Here is a 20,572-nt window from a genome sequence, read left to right as displayed (position 1 = left end):
TACACATCTCCAAAGGCAAGAGAAACAAAAGATAAAATGAACTTATGGGACTTTATCAGGATAAAAAGCTTCTGCACAGCCAAGGAAACAGTCAAAAAAACTAAGAGACAGCCCACGGAATGGGAGAATATATTTGCAAAGGACACTACAGATAAAGGACTGGTATCCAAGATCTACAAAGAACTTCTCAAACTCAATACACGAGAAACAAATAAACAAATCATAAAATGGGCAGAAGATATGAACAGACACTTTTCCAATGAAGACATACAAATGGCTAACAGACACATGAAAAAATGTTCAAAATCATTAGCCATCAGGGAAATTCAAATCAAAACCACACTGAGATACCACCTTACGCCAGTTAGAATGGCAAAGATAGACAAGGCAAGAAACAACAATTGTTGGAGAGGATGTGGAGAAAGGGGATCCCTCCTACATTGTTGGTGGGAATGCAAGTTGGTACAGCCACTCTGGAAAACAGTGTGGAGGTCCCTTAAAAAGTTAAAAATTGAACTACCCTATGACCCAGCCATTGCACTACTGGGTGTTTACCCCAAAGATACAGACGTAGTAAAGAGAAGGGCCATATGCACCCCAATGTTCATAGCTGCATTGTCCACAATAGCCAAATCATGGAAGGAGCCGAGATGCCCTTCAACAGATGACTGGATTAAGAAGCTGTGGTCCATATATACAATGGAATATTACTCAGCTATCAGAAAGAACGAATTCTCAACATTTGCTGCAACATGGACGGCACTGGAGGAGATAATGCTAAGTGAAATAAGTCAAGCAGAGAAAGACAATTATCATATGATTTCTCTCATCTATGGAACATAAGAACTAGGATGATCGGTAGGGGAAGAAAGGGATAAGAAAAGGGGGGTAATCAGAAGGGGGAATGAAACATGAGAGACTATGGACTATGAGAAACAAACTGAGGGCCTCAGAGGGGAGGGGGGTGGGGGAATGGGATAGACTGGTGATGGGTGGTAAGGAGGGCACGTATTGCATGGTGCACTGGGTGTTATACGCAACTAATGAAGCATCGAACTTTACATTAAAAGCCAGGGATTTACTGTATGGCGACTAACATAATATAATAAAAAATCATTAAAAAAAAACAATTAGGATTTCTCCTCAAAAAGAGAATGACAAATAAAATTAATATACAAATAACAAAAAAAAAAGTGATGCCTACAGTGATTCAGGTTCACATTTTAATTTCTGTGATGGCGAGTAAATTCACTTTTTTGGACTTCCTTACCCCAGATGTAAAATGGAAATTTACAAAGTGCTCCTGAGTCTCCTCGTGAGCACATGAACAAAGAGCTTTTTTAGAAGTTCTGAGTCTCTGAAAAACGATGCTAAATAAACAACATAATTTTTAACACTGTGATTACTTTTTTTAACATTGTGATTACTTTTACTATTTAAATGGCTCATTATAGATACAAATCTGCATCTTTACCCTTACCCAGTTCTAACATTCTTGCTGACTGAAATGCTTAAGATAAGCTCCTTTAAAATATCTGTGATTTTTGGGGCGCCTGGGTGGCGCAGCGGTTAAGCGTCTGCCTTCGGCTCAGGGCGTGATCCCGGCGTTATGGGATCGAGCCCCACATCGGGCTCCTCTGCTGTGAGCCTGCTTCTTCCTCTCCCACTCCCCCTGCTTGTGTTCCCTCTCTCGCTGGCTGTCTCTATCTCTGTCAAATAAATAAATAAAATCTTTAAAAAAAAAAAATATCTGTGATTTTTGTTTTCTGTAGGAGTTGCACCAAAAATACCAGATAAAGCCCTTTTTACATTACCGGCTTTAAAGCAAATAATAGTGACAAGTTAAAAGTGAATGGCTGGGGGGAGAAAAATGCTTTCCTTCTATAATATATATTCCAGAAATACTTTCCACCATCGCTAAAACAATATTCTGAGTCAGGAGCTGAAAACTAGCTAGAGAGGACACTGTTCCTCTCCCTGGGGGTCTGGGCACAGAAGAAGTCAGAGGCAGTTACATGCCCCCACTCAATTCTCACCTCTCTCGGCCTCAAACCAATAGAGGAGTACAGGAGGCACTGGCAGAGGTTTCCCATCTGGAGACCAAGGGAACATGGCCAGGCAAACCTGGGTCTACAGAGGTGATAACCAAAGAGGTCCGGAGAGGCATATTAACTCCAAGGGTGACAGTAGTAGACTGGCACCCCATTCTAACTGCTCAACTAGTGTTGGGAGATCAACTTTTAAGAGTTAAATAAATATGGTATTTATATGTATACACACCTTTATATGTGTACATATATGTACATACACACATATATATGTATTGGTAGCAATTTCCAGAAAGCAACACAAGAGGCTTTTATTTGTCATGGTACCTGGGCTCTGAGCAGTGGAACTAGAGTCATAGGAGAAGGGAGACTGTTGCTCTTCACTTCACCCTTTTGTATATTTTAATAGTTTTATCCATAGTTTGAATATTTTTATTAAAAATAAAATTCATCATGGGAGACTGGGTGGCTCAGTCAGTTAAGCGTCTGCCTTTGGCTCAGGTCATGATCCTGAGGTCCTGGGATCAAGCCCCGTGTTGGGCTCCCTGCTCAGCAAGGAGTCTGCTTCTCCCTCTCCCTCAGCCCCTCCCCCCTGCTTGTGCGTGCTCTCTCTCTCTCAAATAAATAAATAAAATCTTTAAAAAAATGAAAATAAATAAAAATAAAATTCATGTTTTTAATGTTTATTTAAATCCCATAGTTGACAAAAATTTTTAAATATAGGTGCTTATTGGCAACCATTACATTATAATCTTTCTGAAGCTACATAAATGCCCTATCAGTAGGGTATGGATGTGTCTTGTGTAGGGTAGCATGTAGAGTGAAGTGTGTGGAATGTGTGGTTGTGTGTGAGAAACAAAGACGTGCAAGGTTGGGTTGGGGATGGGGTATGTTGTATGTGTACATATGTGTGTGTCTGTGTGTGTTGGTATGAGGATGACTTTTAGGTAGACAAGAACTGGGAAATAGCATTCACTGAACTGCATGGAAGAGAACTTTGTTGCAAAACCATACTCTATGACAATGTTAATAAAATGGTTTAAACCAATCTGGTAAATACTGTTATTGTAGTAGGTGAGCATGTTTTGTGACTACTAACGGTACTGACTTTATTGGGTTAATATTTTTACTATGAAGCTACAAACTGGAACTCTTCAAATGGCTAAAATTTCCATATGGTATAAAAGATGAATTTTGTGCTTACCAATGATAATATATTGACATTTTTTATAACCACAGAAGGTATTTACAGAGTATGTATGTCTGAAGAATTCCAATCTATACTCAGATACATTATCTTTGGGGAAATAAACTCATTATTAAAAATGTGTCACATCTTAATGGAAAGTGCTCTTTATCTAATGATTGCTATCTACAACAAAAATCACTTATTAAAACCCCACCTTTTCTCTCCAAATAGTGTGATTTGAAAATACCAGAACAGGATTCTTCAATGAATTTTTCTTTGCATTTCTTAATATTTTAAAGCTTTTCTTAGTATATCTTCCTCTTTCAGAACTAGTATCTCCATATTGTGTATATGAATTGAAATGTGGGATTTTAGTACTATACAACACACGTCACATGAGTCATTTTGATTTTGTCTTTAAAAGATTCTAACACTGAGTTAAGTGTGAAGTCAGATTTCTGAATTAGAACAAATTATACCGGTGTTTTTCAAATAAAAGAGCTGATCTAATGCTTCTTATTTTCACGGTGAATCCATGTAGGAAGTGCCTTTAAAAAACAACAACAACTTTCCTTACAGTATTAGGTAAAACAAGCTTCATTAATCTGGAATGATGGAATGGTATGAGTCACACTGAATTCAACTTGTCCACAATTCATAAACATGCCCCAATCTCAGCTGGTCCTGGCAGTGCATCTTCTCTAGCATGAGAAACAAGGAAGGAATGAGGGGGAAAGGGAGAGGATGCCTCACTTTAGTAACACTAACACAAAAATAATTTTGCCAGACATTTTCTTCCCTTCAAATCCCCATCCAGTGGGGTGTCTCATTCAGCACTGCAAGGATACATTGCACAGGGCCTTCTTTCTTATAAGAACATTGGAGTACCACTGACCTAAACCAGACAAGTCCCTGTGCAAGCTCAGGCTGATGTGGATGGCTGGTAATATCTGACTGCTATGGACTGAACTGCATCCCCCCATAAATCCATATGTTTAAGCCCTAACCCCCAATGTGATGGCATCTGGGGATGAGTCTTCGGGAGGTTTGGAGGCAATTATGATTAGACGAGGTTATAAGGGTAGAGCTCTCATGATTGGATCAGTGCCCTTGTAAGAAGAAACAGCAGAGAGCTCTCATGTTCTTTCCCTCCCTCTCTCTCCCCACCTGAAGGCCCCCACCCCATCCCCACTTCAGCAAGAAAACAGACATCTGCAAGCCAGGAAGAGAGAGCTCTCACTAGAACCTGACCATACTGCCACCATGATCTCTGACTTCTGACCTCCAGAACTGTGAAAACAAAAACAAAAACACCTCTGTTGTTTAAGCCAGGCTATGGTATTTTGTTGACAGCGCAAGCTGAGTAAGATGGTGACCATACATCTTAAGAAAAAAAATTCATGCTATATGAAACAAACTTTGGGTTCATGGTACTTCTTTCAAATACTTAAGCAGATAAAAAGTTCTTTCTGAGAAATATTTTGGTGTACCCAAAGGCAACCCATTCAGAGGTAAAAATCCATTCAGAGGTAAAAATACAAGTAATATTCCTCAGTTTTCATAAATTTGACATAAACTCATTTGACTTCTAACACTTTCTCTAAATGTGACATGAGGACAACTTGCCTGAAAATCACTTGGAGTGCCTATTAAAATGCAGATTTCTGGGACCCATTTTAGATGAACTAAATCAGAATCTCTCCACGGTAGGACTATGGAATATGTATTTTATTTTTTTAAAAAGAGTTTATTTATTTATTTGAGAGAGCATGAGAGAGAGCTTGAGAGAGAGAAAGAGTGTACAGGCAGGGGGAAGGGGTAGAGGGAGACTGATGCAGGACTCTATCCCAGGACCCTGGGATCATAACCGAGCTGAAGGCAGACGCTTAACTGGCTGAGCCACCCAGGTACCCAGGAATATGAATTTTAAGTGAGCACCCTTTGAAATTCCCAAGCACACTAAAGATTGGGAGCCTCCAGGATAAAAACAATGGGATTATCCTGAATCAATGACCCCAGACTATGAGGCCTTTAAACACCTGTCATACTGGCCCTGCCAAAAGTGAAGTTGAAATAACATGTATGAGCAGTGTAGCCTAAGAGACAAGCAGCCTTATGTTGTTTTAGTTCCCTATGTTTTATTAACATTTAAAATTTGAACTTCAGGAAGCAAGTCACCTGACTCACAGTAAATAAGAAGCCTGCAAAATGCCTTCACCAGTGACTCTCTAATGTCATGCCCTTGCTTTTATCAAGGATTGATATTTTTAAAAGGTTACTATGTCGTCTTCAAAAGTGCATTTAAAGGGTTAAAGAGGTTGTCATATCTATGTCCACTGCACCTTTTATGAGGATGCAAGTACTAAAGTTATCCTAGAATTGTGTATTAATAGACCTCTCTCTCTCTAGAAGAATTTGGTTCCTTTAATCTAATAATAAACTATATAACCCTTGCCTTTTTTTTTTTTTTTTTTTGGCCCAGGAAATCTGGTAATTTAGCTTAGATCTTAGAGTGCTCAGTTACCGGGGCACCTGGGTGGCTCAGCCATTAAGTGTCTGCCTTTGGCTCAGGTCATGATCCCAGGGTCCTGGGATTGAGCCCCTCATCAAGAGCCCTTCATCGAGAGCCTTGCATGGAGCCCCTCATTTTAGCCAGCATCAGACTCCCTGCTCAGCGGGAAGCCTGCTTCTCCCTCTCCCACTCCCCCTGCTTGTGTTCCCTCGCTCACTGTGTCTCTCTCTGTCAAATAAATAAAATCTTTAAAAAACAAAACAAAAGTGCTCAGTTACCATCACTATTCTACCCCAGATTTCTGGTACCTTCTTTTCCCTCTTCCTAAATGATTTCTCACATAGGTTTAAAATCAATTATCCTATATTCCATGTGTTCTAAACCTATTTTATGGTTACATGAATTCTTTTTAAACAAATACAGTACTAATAAATATCCCCTCATATATGCACATATTCCTGGATGGTCAGGTAATACTTTATTTCTCATTATCCAGTGATCCATAGGGAGTAAATACTCAATCTGTTCCATTGAGCTCCCAAATCTCTTCCCAGGCCCTATCCTCTCCCTTGGCCTCAGATCCCACATGTACAACTATCTGTCCTCTGGTAACTCTAAAATGTCCCAACTCACACTCTTCCTTAACAAGCACCCCCTCCTTATTCAGATCAAGCAACTTCAAGGTCATCTATGACTCACCGTCTTGATGCTGTCAGTCTCAAAGTTCTAAAGCTTCTCCTTTGGAATGTTTCTTGTACTGGACCCTCCTTTCCAATTCTCATTGCCAGCACCATCTTCCAGATCTTTAACCAATCATACCTGGATTATTACAACAGTTTTCCAGCAGCGATGGCATGAAGGAAGGCTACTAAACTTTACTCAGCACCTGGCATATATGTATGTTTTTTCACGCACTATCATATTTAATTCCCATTTAGTTATGAAGCAGCTATTACTTCCCTTTCATAGATGAGAAAACTGAGATTAAAAAACCTGCCCACCGTAACACATATAGCAACATGCAGATCTGGGCTTCAACTTGGAGTCTGTCTGTTGGACTCCAGATTCTTTCCAGTGCCACAAGCTACTCCTAATTTTCCTCCTTGTGTGCCACAGCCATCCCCAGCATCTTGATCTTCTTAAATTCTGTTTTTACTTCTCTTAAACAACAATAACAAACAAACTAGAATCCTCTGGTTGACTTTCAAGGATGCTGCCCAGCCAACCTTGTTTTTCTTGCTTCTCAGATTCATTTTTTCACTGTCTTACAAAACACATTATCCTGCTCATTTCCATACTGTCAAGGGTATTCCTATACCATCAAGGGTATTTTTGGAAAAAGTAGTAAGGTGCTTTTCTCTTTGGTCTTTCCAAATCCAATATCTTTGCCCTGGTTGACTCAGGACACCTTGCTGTGGGGGTAGCAGGAGAGGTGTGTGTGGGGGGAGGAGTGGTTAGTTAGAGTTAAGTGGGTGTGTTTAGGGAAGAAGTAGAGAAGACAAATTTTAGAAGAGTGCAAAGAGGAAGAGCAAGGTAATTTTCAGTTTTTTGTAGGAAAAATGGGGTTTTGCAAGCAGAATTCAGGAAAAAGAGAAATTGTCTTGAAGAAAGATTTGCTCAGTTCCTTTATTTCTCTAATTAGTTCTGAAGGAACCTAATCACAGAATGCTCTCATCATGCAGGCAAGACCTCTTTTGACACCAAAGCCATGATGTTTCCTGTCCTAACAGAAGAAAGAAAAAATAGAAGGGAAGTAAAAATTAAGATGTGGATCCAAGAAAGTAAGGAACCACTGAGGGCAAGAGATCTAGGAGAGCCCAGCCTGGTTAAGTTGAGAATGGTGTGGGTTTTCTCAAGCCGCCCTAAGTTCCCATGTGGTGTGGACCCTGTGCTGAGAGCCAGAGAGGCGGCACCCTGACTAGGGACACTGCTGGTGCTGTAAGCTGTATTAGAGCTCTCTAGCTCCTGGGAGCCAGGCTCAAACCATGTATGCCAAGGAGCATATCTGGGTTATAACAAAGGCAAGTCAGCCAAGATCGAGTTATTTTCACTGACAAGCAGCACCCAAGTAGACAATGAACATCGCCCAGAGACCAGAAGAATGAGGACAACAACTCTTTCTTTCCTCCAGGGGACACATAAACTCCCTTCCTCCAGTGCCCAGATGCTACAGAAGACAGTGGGGGGGGGCGCTTTCTGAGAGCCTGAGCTGTTTTATACAAGTGTGACGATATTTGTTAAAAGGAAAATTTACTTTATAACATCAAGGATCAATGAAATTGGCCTCACAGCATCTCCCCATAGTTCCCTAAACTAAGGGTGTATACATGAACCGTGAGACTATGACCCCTTGTAGAGATTGGGGGGGAGAATCAGCAAGAAAAAAATCTCTTAGATATGAGCTCAAGGCACAAGGAGACACTGTCCTAGTTGACCTAATCCCAGCGATAATGTAGGGCAAGTCTTTCCTCCTATTAACTCACGTAACTGCTTAATCGCTTAATTAACTTAATTGCTTAATTTATTGATTGTTTAACTCAATTGTTGGATAAGAATGAGTGTCTGTTTAGTAAACAAACAAAAAAAACCCCAAAATTTAAAAAATGAATTTAAACCACAGAATGGACATTTGATTCATTTTTTTCCTCTCCTGGTCAGCAGGTGGGAAGCTCAAGCGGAAGACCTATTACTGGTAGATTACAGGAGCAACAAGTTGTGCTCATCCAAGTTGTTCCAGTTTCTTGACCCTGCTACACCTGCCTCTGGGATGTTTTGTTTCCATCCCTGGCCTTACTCTTATTTCTGTCCAATTGATACTAAGTCTATAGACAAAGAGATTCAGTCAGAATGGTAAGTCACTTCCTTAAGGTCATTAAAAGATAAAGAATTAGAAGAAGAGAGCTCAGAGGTCCTCTCCCAGGCTCTCTGTACTCTACCATGCTGTCTCTGGGGAATAAGAAAAAAATGAATAAAGGTTGCAAATCAAAATAACGTTATTAAAATGTATGCTTAGCTTGTGTTTTGGAACATTTGGGTTCTACAAAGAGCAGCTTCAAAAACTGCTCTTTGGATTGAATCACAATCTCTTTAGCACTCAGCAACAAATGAACATTATTAAAGAAGTCAAATCCTTTGGCAAACAGAGTAATAACACCATCAATGTGAGCCAAGCAATGCAAATAACACCCAAGTTGTTTTGACGAAGCTGTTCACCCCACTGAAGGAAGTGAATGTGCCAACCAGCCAGAATCCAGTCTGTCATTCTGTGAAGGGCAAGAAGAGCAGAAGGAGCCACAGAAGATAAGTAGTGCGAAAAGCACAGAGGAGGGGGAAAAGCATTAGCAAGCAATGGCCATGTTACAGCATCGAGGGTGGTGATAATTGGAAGTGATGATAAGGGTGGGAAGCAGCAGGCGCTGACAAAGGACAAGAAAGTCAGAGATGAAAAGTCAAAAAATAGACAAACCTCATAGTTCCCCTGGCAAGCAGGCAGCTGTCAGTCAACGTGGCTGCCTCTTGAGACACCGGACATCTACCTGATACGGCTTTTGTGTGAGTGTGCTCACAGGGAGGGAGGGCGTCTCACAAACAGCCTCAATGGTGTCCTCAAAAACACATGTTTTGAAAATCTCTTAATATATGTTATTTGGAGAGGGGAAGAAGTGGAGTGGGAGACACTCTGAACTCCAGGATATCCCCTAAGGGCACCAAGTATGCAAGGCTAGAGGAAGGCAGCCCAATCTGTTCAACTGTTTGGTGTATAGGGTACAGGGCTATATGGAGTCCCATGTCCCACACCGCCTGCTGTTGAGCTCACATCTACTGACACCACGAACAGCTCAATAACACATTGTCTCAATAGCAACCAAACCAACAAGATAAGGAGCTGCATTTAAGAAATAGGAAAGCACAGCTTTCATTTCTAAAGATTCTCATCCCACCAAAAAAAAAAAAAAAATTAATAGGTAGAGATTCCAGCACTTACAAGTCTGGAGAGATATCTGGGTCTCCACAGTAATTAATTTCCTGACAGTTTCTGTTGGCCTGTGCTATATTCAGAATCCTCTAGGTATGAGTTTAATAAATCTATTAGACAATGCTAATTTGGGTATATACCCTAATCGCCAAGTCAGAGAAAAGAGGCTGTTGTATATTTAAGAAGGAAAGTTCTGGGGGTGCCTGGGTGGCACAGCGGTTAAGCGTCTGCCTTCAGCTCAGGGCGTGATCTCGGTGTTATGGGATCGAGCCCCACATCAGGCTCCTCGCTATGAGCCTGCTTCTTCCTCTCCCACTCCCCCTGCTGTGTTCCCTCTCTCGCTGGCTGTCTCCTATCTCTGTTGAATAAATAAATAAAATCTTAAAAAAAAAAAAAGTAGGAAAGCTCCGGTCTTGCCTCTTAATCACTTTCCTTGTCATCCCTCTCATGAAAGCTCCCCTTAGCAGCCAAAACCAGAAAAGCAAAAAGGCCACTTAACAATGTGTTCCTTCCTCCACTGGGAGCAGAGGTGAAGACCCCTAATCATTGCCTGCATGACATGATAATACTTCTTAAACGCATGTACCTTTTAGAACTTAGATGTTTCTGCTTCCAGGAACTGTATTTTGTGTACAACTCTGTTAAACTGACAGTTGCATTGCTTTTTTTTTTTTTTTAAAGATTTTATTTATTTAACAGAGAGACAGAGAGGGATAGAGAGAGCACAAGCAGGGGGAGTAGGAGAGGGAGAAGCAGGCTCCCCACTGAGCAGGGAGCCTGATACAGGGCTGGATCCCAGGACCCTGAGATCATGGCCCGAGCCAAAGGCAGACGCTTAACCAACTGAGCCACCCAGGCATCTCAGGCATTGCTCTTTAATTGTCTGCTTTCCTGCCTGGCTCTTCAACGATACTGTAACATTCTTAATAGCAGAGACCACCTCCCTTTATCTCTGTATACCTGGCTTTTAGTACATGGCTGATGAATATCTATCGGTTGGAGCCATGGATGCACAGATCCATGAGTGCTTAAACCGCAACACTGAAGACCCAGGGAACAGACAATTTTCCCCTCCAGATTAAAGGAACTTTTGTTCACATATGATAATGTGTGGAAGTAGTGGTGGAGGGGAATCACAATAATTCTTCTATAGAAGTCATGAAAAATATAAATTACTAATCAGAAACTAAAGTAATGTAAATATTATTCTTCTTTCCAAGCAGATTTCTGCTTAATCACATTTAATCTTAGTTACACCACAAAAAGTGTCTGATGAATTCCACATCTCTTGATTTTGATATTAAAGTGATGTTTGTCAGGATAATATGGGGATCAATCTTAGAATTAATAAGCTCTAATAATAAAGCTTATCTTCAAAAATAAACTATTTCACAATACTTTCTAAAACTAATGTTTATTATTTCAGAAATATTAAGTGACAATGAAATTAGAAGTCGAATATGAATTCAGTCTGTAACTGAACAAGAATTGAGATGAAATAAACTCATTAATAAAATCAAAAACTTCTACTGACCCGAGAGAAGTTCATATTTGGCTACTTAAATATATTAGATACTATTACATGTACGTTAATATTTTATGTAATATATATAGACTTATTTTATATGTATATACTTTTAATATTATTAGAAGCAAAGGGATCTGGTTTTCTATCACTATCATCCATATCCTAAGTCAAAAGTCTGAAGTTTTTAGATGCTTGCTCCTGTCTCATCACCCTGCAACCTACTTTTCAACAGAATCCATATGCATCAGTAAAACTTGACAAAATATATTTAGAAATGCAAAACTGGGGGCACCTGGGTGGCACAGCGGTTAAGCGTCTGCCTTTGGCTCAGGGCGTGATCCCGGCGTTATGGGATCGAGCCCCACATCAGGCTCCTCCGCTATGAGCCTGCTTCTTCCTCTCCCACTCCCCCTGCTTGTGTTCCTTCTCTCGCTGGCTGTCTCTATCTCTGTCAAATAAACAAATAAAATCTTAAAAAAAAAAAAAAAGAAAAGAAAAGAAATGCAAAACTGGTGTAGAATATTAGCATCGTCATGTCCTTTCCTTAACAGGTCATATACTTGTGGAATTTAAATCTCATTTTTTAAAAGGCCAAGACCAAATCCGTACTGTCACCTATTATTTGAATAGTACAAAAAGAGGAAAGTTTACTTTTTAATAGGGGATTTCTTTTGACTAGGTAACTATAGACAAACATCCCTGACCTAGATGTTAAATTAAAGACAAAACACTGTAACAATCCTAATTATTCTGATAAAGTCTCTGCTGAGCCCCTTATGCCCAAGTCTGAAGTTGGTCACCCTATAGTTCACAACTCCAGATCTTCTATCTGGGGCCAGATTCCTACATGCTCACCCTGCACAGGCCACTAATCCAGGTTCCCTGCCAGACTTATACTGTGTGGTGTTCAGGGCAGGCTTGAGAAGGAAGACTGCTGGTCAAGTAAGAACCTCTTTCCTCAGAAGAATGCTCATCTGCCATTCACTGTTACTTAAGCATGCTCCCTGAGGAGACAATCTCAATCCTGAGTCAGGAAGTTAAAAGTACTCCTTCCTACCAAGAGCCTCGGAGCCCAGTAAAAACAGGTTTCTTCATCCTGTTACATTCCCATGGTGTTTTATTGCTTACTGTCATCTGGTTAAGAATATTGAGAAGAGGGGCGCCTGGGTGGCACAGCGGTTAAGCGCCTGCCTTCGGCTCAGGGCGTGATCCCGGCGTTATGGGATCGAGCCCCACATCAGGCTCCTCTGCTATGAGCCTGCTTCTTCCTCTCCCACTCCCCCTGCTTGTGTTCCTTCTCTCGCTGGCTGTCTCTATCTCTGTCAAATAAACAAATAAAATCTTAAAAAAAAAAAAAAAGAAAAGAAAAGAAATGCAAAACTGGTGTAGAATATTAGCATCGTCATGTCCTTTCCTTAACAGGTCATATACTTGTGGAATTTAAATCTCATTTTTTAAAAGGCCAAGACCAAATCCGTACTGTCACCTATTATTTGAATAGTACAAAAAGAGGAAAGTTTACTTTTTAATAGGGGATTTCTTTTGACTAGGTAACTATAGACAAACATCCCTGACCTAGATGTTAAATTAAAGACAAAACACTGTAACAATCCTAATTATTCTGATAAAGTCTCTGCTGAGCCCCTTATGCCCAAGTCTGAAGTTGGTCACCCTATAGTTCACAACTCCAGATCTTCTATCTGGGGCCAGATTCCTACATGCTCACCCTGCACAGGCCACTAATCCAGGTTCCCTGCCAGACTTATACTGTGTGGTGTTCAGGGCAGGCTTGAGAAGGAAGACTGCTGGTCAAGTAAGAACCTCTTTCCTCAGAAGAATGCTCATCTGCCATTCACTGTTACTTAAGCATGCTCCCTGAGGAGACAATCTCAATCCTGAGTCAGGAAGTTAAAAGTACTCCTTCCTACCAAGAGCCTCGGAGCCCAGTAAAAACAGGTTTCTTCATCCTGTTACATTCCCATGGTGTTTTATTGCTTACTGTCATCTGGTTAAGAATATTGAGAAGAGGGGCGCCTGGGTGGCACAGCGGTTAAGCGCCTGCCTTCGGCTCAGGGCGTGATCCCGGCGTTATGGGATCGAGCCCCACATCAGGCTCCTCTGCTATGAGCCTGCTTNTGTGAGCCTGCTTCTTCCTCTCCCACTCCCCCTGTTTGTGTTCCTTCTCTCGCTGGCTGTCTCTATCTCTATCAAATAAATAAATAAAATCTTTAAAAAAAAAAGAATATTGAGAAGAGGGGTGGAGAGGGAAAGGGAAGAAGGGTGGGAGAAAGAGAGAGAGAGAGAGAGAAAACAGACATTTGCTATCCCAGGCTAGTAAGGAAAAATCCCTAAAATTCTAACCCCATCATCAGATGATCCCCCAGTCTTGCTCCATGATCCTCTCACCACTTTGATGATATTAAGAAAAGAGAAAATCATAAATGACATTTGACAGGGGGTCAATTATGTTTTGAGATATTCTTTTCTCCTTTTTGTTTCCATTCTTAGTCCTTCCACTTAGCTTAAAACTTTCTCAAGTTGATGGGCCATCAGCAGTCAAATTGAAATGATGAATTAATTGGATCTCATAAATGAATTAATACTAATTAGTAGTATCCTGTGTTATAACTCCCAGGAGTAAATGCTTTTTTAAATTTCTTTGAGGAAGAGAGAAAGCTGAACCCAAAGGAGGCCATGGTGTGAATAGCTCAGCCCTAAGAGCCTAGAGATTTCAGATGACCTGGGGCTGCTGTGAATTAGAGGTCAAACTTCAGCTTCACTTAATCAATTTGTAAAAGAAGAGACTGGACTAGATAAAATCCTTTGCAACTCGAACATTCTATTTTTTCCCCCCAAATATTCTATACTAGTTAGATTTAGGAAGCGTGGTGCTAAGATGACTTCAGGTGGGGAAGTTCAAATGACCCTCATATCACACTTTATAGCTTACTATCTATTCCATTTGTCCAATAAGATTAGTCATGATTAAGAATATTTTTCCTTCTGCAATCTTGGCCTGTTAATAGTATAGTCTTCACTGGGGCTTAAATGAACACCTGAAACATAATTGTATGGCTATTTGGTTTCAAGCTGATAGAATAAAGGCCTCTTTTACCCTTTCTCCTCTCCAAAGTTACCCCCCCAAAAGCAAGGAAAACAGAGAAAAGTAACACAGATTTCATCTTCCATAAAATCAGAAGACATTTGTAATATCTGCAACTACACAATATATGAAGTTGGAAAGAAGATGAGTTAGAAGAAAAGTAAATGATGTAGTGGAAATAAGGAAGGTCCAACCAGAGTGCCATGGCCTATAACAAGAAGCAAGTTGATCCACCCTGCTCACTGTCAGAAAAGACCCAGAAATTGAAGGCAAAAGAAATCCCAGAAAGAAGAGATGAGGCAAGAGCCCAAAATAAGGGAATTGGCTGAAAGTCTATATGAAGAGTATGTACAACTCTTTCCCCAGATCTCTACCCCACTGACTGATACCCTCATCCCTATAAGCGAGATAGGATATGAAATCTCCAGAGAAATAGAAACAGAAATGCTCTGGTTATGGGGATACCAGGCCCAAGAGAGAGCAGGCACTAAGAACAGGGGATCCCTCCCCAGTTCCAGCATGAAATATTATATAAACACAAATTACTGCTTTTGTCATGACACATTTCTGGCAGTATTTCCTCTGAAGAAAAACTAAACAGAATCTTCCTTTACAGAAGTCTTTCTCTTTTAAAGATAACACCGCTGAGAAATCTAATGATTATGTGCATGTATGTTAATACATATAAGGCTTGATTCTTCTTCCTAAGAGTAGACTCGTAAGTTTCTCTCTTGATTTATCAAGTATTTGCCAACTATGGGTCAATTCTTCTCTTTTCTTGAAACCGTTCTTTCTAGCCACCTTTGCCTTAGTACCCACCTGCTCCTTCATCTTTTTCTGTGTCCTTTGCTTGCTACACTTTCCCTCTACTCTCTAAACAACAACAACAAAAATCCTTCAGAAAAGAGAGTCTAGAGCTCTCTTTGTTTCTCTCTTTACACTCTTTCTTTGGGTTATATCATATGTTCACATGACTTAGCGCCTAGCCCCATGAGACAGTAGATTCTCAAATCCTCCCAAGTTTTAAACTTGTATTCCATCTTCCTGCTTGACACCTCTAATCAGAATTACCTGAAAAATCAGATCCCATTCTTTGTCCTTTCCTTCTCAACAATGACATCAATGATCTTAGTTATCTAGGTCAAAATCACCAAGTCATCTCTGACCCTGCTTTCTCTTTTTTTTTTCCTAAGGTTTTATTTATTTACTTGAGATAGAAAAGTGAGAGACAGAGCATGAATGGGAAGGGGGCAGAGGGAGCTGGAGAAGCAAGCTCCCCACTGAGCAAGGAGCTTGCCCTGGGGCTTGATCCCAGGACCTTGGGATCCGTGACCTGAGCAGAAGGCAGACACTTAATCGACTGAGCCACCCAGGCATCCCCTGCTTTCTCTTCAAACCCCTCATGGGCAGTTAGTTGCCTATTCCCATAGACCCTATCTGTGTATTCTATCTTCCAACTCTCACCTGTCTATCCCACCAGTACTACACTATTACAGATCTTAATCTTAGCCTGAACAGCTATAGTAGCCTCCTAATTTATTTATTGATATTCTCTCAATTGCCACTTCAATCCATCCTGCTCTCAGACTGGCTTTGATCAAATTGCTGCTGCTCTGTAACCATCAATGGCTCCCTATTGTCTCCTCCTGGCAAGATCCTCCATATTAATGCCCCAAACCAATACATCCAGCTAAATCTCACTGCTCTCCTACACATACTCTATGTTTCAGCCAAACTCAATTAATGTTCCCCAGACATGCCTAGCATTTTGGGGGAAGGGCTTCAATTAATTTCCCACTCTGTCTCTGTCTCCTACCAATCTTTTAGAGCCCATAAAGGTTTCCTTGATTTCTCCATGACCTTACATAGTCCATCGCTCCTTCACACTTGATCCTTCATAGCTCCACCCTTGTGTGTATGTTTTTATCATACTTATTTTACTCTAATCTGTAGTATAATAGCTCATGCCCAATTTCATTTCCACCTCTTTCCCATGAGATTTTAAACTCCTTGAGTGCAGAAAAGTTCTCATATTCCTCTTCGGGGCTTGCTGTACCTAACTTGCACTTGGCACATGCAGGTGATTAAGAAATGTCTTTGAATCGAAAATCATGAGAACTGCATTCAGATGCCTTCTTGGAGTTTCATCAGGTACATTTAATAACTAAAAACTTCGAGAATGAGGTAATCTTGCCAATGACAAAACTACTTGGTCCTAGGTTTGCAAACAATTGGGAAAAAGAAAGTCTTGGTTTGAATCAATGGTTGAATCAAGAGTTCTATCAAAGGGTATTTTCAAAAAGTCTTATTAGTGATATATCAGATGACATTCTTTGTCCTAAGTCAGTCTGTTTAAAATTCCCAAATGGAATACTGGAGCACGGAGCAGTGAAATGAGCAACAAGATTACCCTGAGGAATCTTTCTGGTAAAAGTGGGATTCTATCGTCAGCATCCTGGCTGACTGTTAAATCCAACTATTCTATTCTGACTACTGAAAATGGCCCTGGGGCTTTGAGAGACTGGTTATCCTGCTCCAATTCCATCCTAGGCTTGCTGTGCTCACTTTCTGAGCTGTTAAACTGTGGCCATATTCTACTTGAAGGTGAAATAAAGAGCTGGATTTTGCTACAGATATCAAACAAGTATCCGACATTAAGAAATGACAGGACTCAAACATGAAGAGCTCGCTGCCCTACCTCCCAAAGAAACATTTATTAATGTTTGTCTCCTTAAAATGACTGGGTCTTCTCAACCGCTTTACCAAGTAAATACACTAGGACATTTACTTGTTGAATTATGTAAAGCCAGAAAATAGAAAGAAAATGTTCTATTAGCAAATAGATAAGTCTATGAGAGAATTTGCCTCAGTATTTTATTCAGTTGACCTCAAACTCCAAAAGGCAAAGTGAGTAATCTCTGCTCCACCCTACTTTCTCAGATAGAGGGCTGTGGTGTCCCTTTTAGGGTGGATTCAGGGTAACAGAAAAAAAAAAATTAAGTAATCAAGAAATTGAACTGGGTTATAAAAACCAAATTGGCAAAAGGAAAACTAGACAATGTCTTCAAATCTTAGGGAGGCCTGGAACCAAGCTGGCAGTGCTTTAATCCCTAAGGGTATACCTTCCTTCCATTTCCTGGGCCATTTCCACTCCAGACTAATCTTCCAGCAATAATTGAACCACATCGGGATGCGTCGCTCATTTTAAATCAGAACCCTTCCCCAGGCGATCTACTTCTAGGCGCGGATTTCTGGGGTTTTTTTATTAGCAAATCCGGAAGGGCCAGGCGCGGGCTCTGAGCCGGCAGAGCAATGCGAAGTTAGGTCGGTCTAGAGGTCGCCCCATGTGGCAGCTCTAGAACAGCAGGGGGCGCTGCATAACCTCGGTCCCTTCGCCAAGCACCACTTACCCCGCCCAGACGGTTAGTGCCTCCCGCCACGTCTGACCCCAAGTTCTCTACCTAGGTCTGTGCGTTTTTCCTCAAAAAAGACAGTTAAACCCCTTGGTACGGCCAGGGTATGTGACAAGAAAAGTAGCATGCACCCTATAAAACTAAGTGCTCTCTTTTAATCCTATGTCTCATAGCTGCTAAGGCTGGCTCCAAGATCTGGAAATTGAGAAAAGTCGCTCTTTCTCACACACTACAGTGCCGACCTCTACCTTCCTTTAAAAAGAAAACAGCTACTGACCCTGAGTCGCCTGGGAACTACAGCCAAAGTTAGCATTAAACAGTTCCCGCGGCTGCCCCGCGCCCACTCTCCCCTGGGGATTTGGCTTCAGTTTGCCCCCAACTGTGAATGGACCTTCGAGAAACAAGGCGACTGGGCAAACTTACACCACACTCCATATCGCGCACCTTCCCTTCCCTTCTCCCCACTCCCCTGCCGCGGCTTGGCACCGCCGGGAGCGTCGCGGGGGAGACGCACGTTCCCCGGGTAGTTCCGCGCTGGGAAGCTGGAGAGGAAGTCGAAGTTCGAGCGCGCGCCTGGGTCTACGCACACCTGCCCATTCTTTTGACTTCCTCGGGTAAGCTCGGGGTTCATTCGCTGAGGGGTCCCAGCCCATGGGGCAGTAGTGTGCGTGTAGGAGAGGACGTGTCTGCTTGCTGCAAAGCGAGTCTGGCGTCCGTTGCGTCGGTCCGCGGGGCCCTTCGGTGCGCTTGAACCGGGACAGAGCCCCAGCCACGCCTTCGGGGGTCCCCAAGTCCCTCCACAAAGCAGAACCAAGGGGACGAGCCCCCGACCGAGGTCTTCATCCCCAGGTCGCCCCTCATAGAACTGCCATGCCGTGCCGGGCGGCGTTTGGGGGTCCCCGACACGTCGCGGGGCGGCCGGGAGCGCGCCATTCTGCCCCCCGCCCGGCACTGCCCTCCCGAAGCGCGGGCCGCGGGCCGGCCGGGTACTCACATGTCCAGCCCCGGGGAGAAGGGCGGCGGGCAGTAGCCGTGCGATTCCCGCTGTGAGGGCGCCGAGCGCGGCTCGAGCCCCCCGTTGACGCCCCTCCAACCCCGCCGGCGGCGCTGCGGCTCCGAGCCCTCGTCCTCGCCCTCCTCCTCCTCCTCCTCCGGCGCGGGGAAGGTCACCCTCGCTTGCTCCTTGCACTTCCTGACCTTGGTGGACATCGCGCCCGCCGCGGTCGGAGCGTGGGGATGCCCGCCGGCCGCCGCCGCCGCAGCCGCCGGGTCTGTCCGCGGCGCCCCTTCCCCACCGCCCGCCGCTCCGGCAGCCCCGGGCAGCCCCGGGCGGGAAGGCAGGAGGAGAGAACGGCGCAGCCCGACGCGGAGCAGTTAGAGGCGGGAACGAAAGCCGAGTGGCCGCCGCCGCCCACCATGAAACCGTGGGAGCAGCCGCGGCGGCTGTGGCTGCGAGGAGGAAGCCCGGGGCGGAGTGGGGCGCTGGTGCTGGGAAAGGCTCTCCCGCCCGGCGGCGGTGGCGGCGGCGCCGAAGCCTCCTCGGTGCCTGGCTCCCGTCTCCGACAGCATCACTTGCTAGGACACTACCGTTACTCAGGGTGAAGGACAGAGAGGGAGGGAGCGGGGGGGGGAGAGAAGGGGGGGGAGAATCAATTCCTTATCAGATAGAGCGCGCAGGAGAGGCGATCAGACTAGCAGGTAGGGAGTGAGGAAATAGAGAAACTTCCCTCCATATTCTCCTGTTTGCCGGAGGATCTAGAGCCCTTTTCCATTTACAGATACAAGTTTCCTGAGGAAGGGAAAAGGAAATCGTCTGGCTTGCTAATTTTTCTGCAGCCCTGTTTACCCACTTCGACTCCAGATTTGGTTCAACAAGCATCACTTGTTCGTTGTGTTACTCTTGGTTGAAACTACCGAGGTTTAAGTACATTTCCTTGAGTGCCTTTGTACCCCAAGAACGGTAATGTTTGGACGTGCTTGGTGATTCAGGTTTTGTTTTGTTTTTGTTTTTAATAAATCTCAAAACCATCTAACAAGATTCACATACATGCCAAGAAATATTTTCCAGCAAAATTTAGTCTCCTTTTTAAAAGTTCGACAACAACAATAATAATAAATAAGACTAATTTTTTTTTTCATTTTAAAAGTCAAAAGCAGTAGTTCTTCTGGAAGAAAAGACTCATGGAATTTTAGTCAAAAAGAGCCTTAAGGATCAAAGAATTTATTCCTTGTTTTAGAAATAACAAAACTGAGGCCTAGAAAGATGAAGTAAACTAGTTACAGAAGGCTGCTAGCGAGAAAAGTCAGATTAGACTGAGGTGAGTGTATTTTCCGAGGCTTTCTATTGCCTCAAATATGCATTCTTAGAAGAATCACAGAAATATCAGACATGCTATGATGAGATAAAATAAGATACTCATGTTTTAACTGTATCCAGTTATGCTGTATTTTTTCAAGGAGCAGTTCATCCTGAAGTTAAATAAAACACAAGGAAATGTAGTAGCTTTTTGAATTCAAGTCTTAAAAAGTAAATAAAATATTGTGTGTTTTATTAAGTTGATAACAAATCTCCATGTTTAAGGAAACAATATTTATTTGTACATCTAACACAGAAAATACAGTAAATATTGTCTAGTGCTTTGCACTTGGAAGCACCTTTTCCGTATTAGCACATGCAGAAATAGAAGTGTTAAAACCTTCACACCATATGCTTCTAGACCCCTTCAATTCCACCTCTGAAATATCCCTAAAGCAAGACTGCACTCTGCACCCCAATACCCCTGCTTCAGTTCAGGCTCCCATC

General features: G+C 42.5%; 1 protein-coding gene across 3 annotated transcripts in view; it reads right to left on the bottom strand.

Moving 5' to 3' along the window:
* TRPC3 (transient receptor potential cation channel subfamily C member 3) overlaps positions 1-19,052 on the bottom strand; it is a 73,456-nt gene extending 54,404 nt beyond the window's left edge. For all 3 annotated transcript variants that reach the window (XM_034661662.1, XM_034661663.1, XM_034661664.1), the window contains exon 1: positions 18,764-19,052. In XM_034661662.1, the coding sequence (XP_034517553.1) occupies positions 18,764-18,978 (215 nt within the window). In that variant the 5' untranslated portion in view covers positions 18,979-19,052. The remainder of the gene's footprint in view (positions 1-18,763) is intronic.
* Between the last annotated feature and the right edge of the window lie 1,520 nt (positions 19,053-20,572).

The sequence above is a fragment of the Ailuropoda melanoleuca genome, chromosome 5 (genome assembly GCF_002007445.2).
Source record: "Ailuropoda melanoleuca isolate Jingjing chromosome 5, ASM200744v2, whole genome shotgun sequence".
Classification (NCBI taxonomy): domain Eukaryota; kingdom Metazoa; phylum Chordata; class Mammalia; order Carnivora; family Ursidae; genus Ailuropoda; species Ailuropoda melanoleuca.
This window is presented reverse-complemented; position numbering and strand designations above follow the sequence as displayed.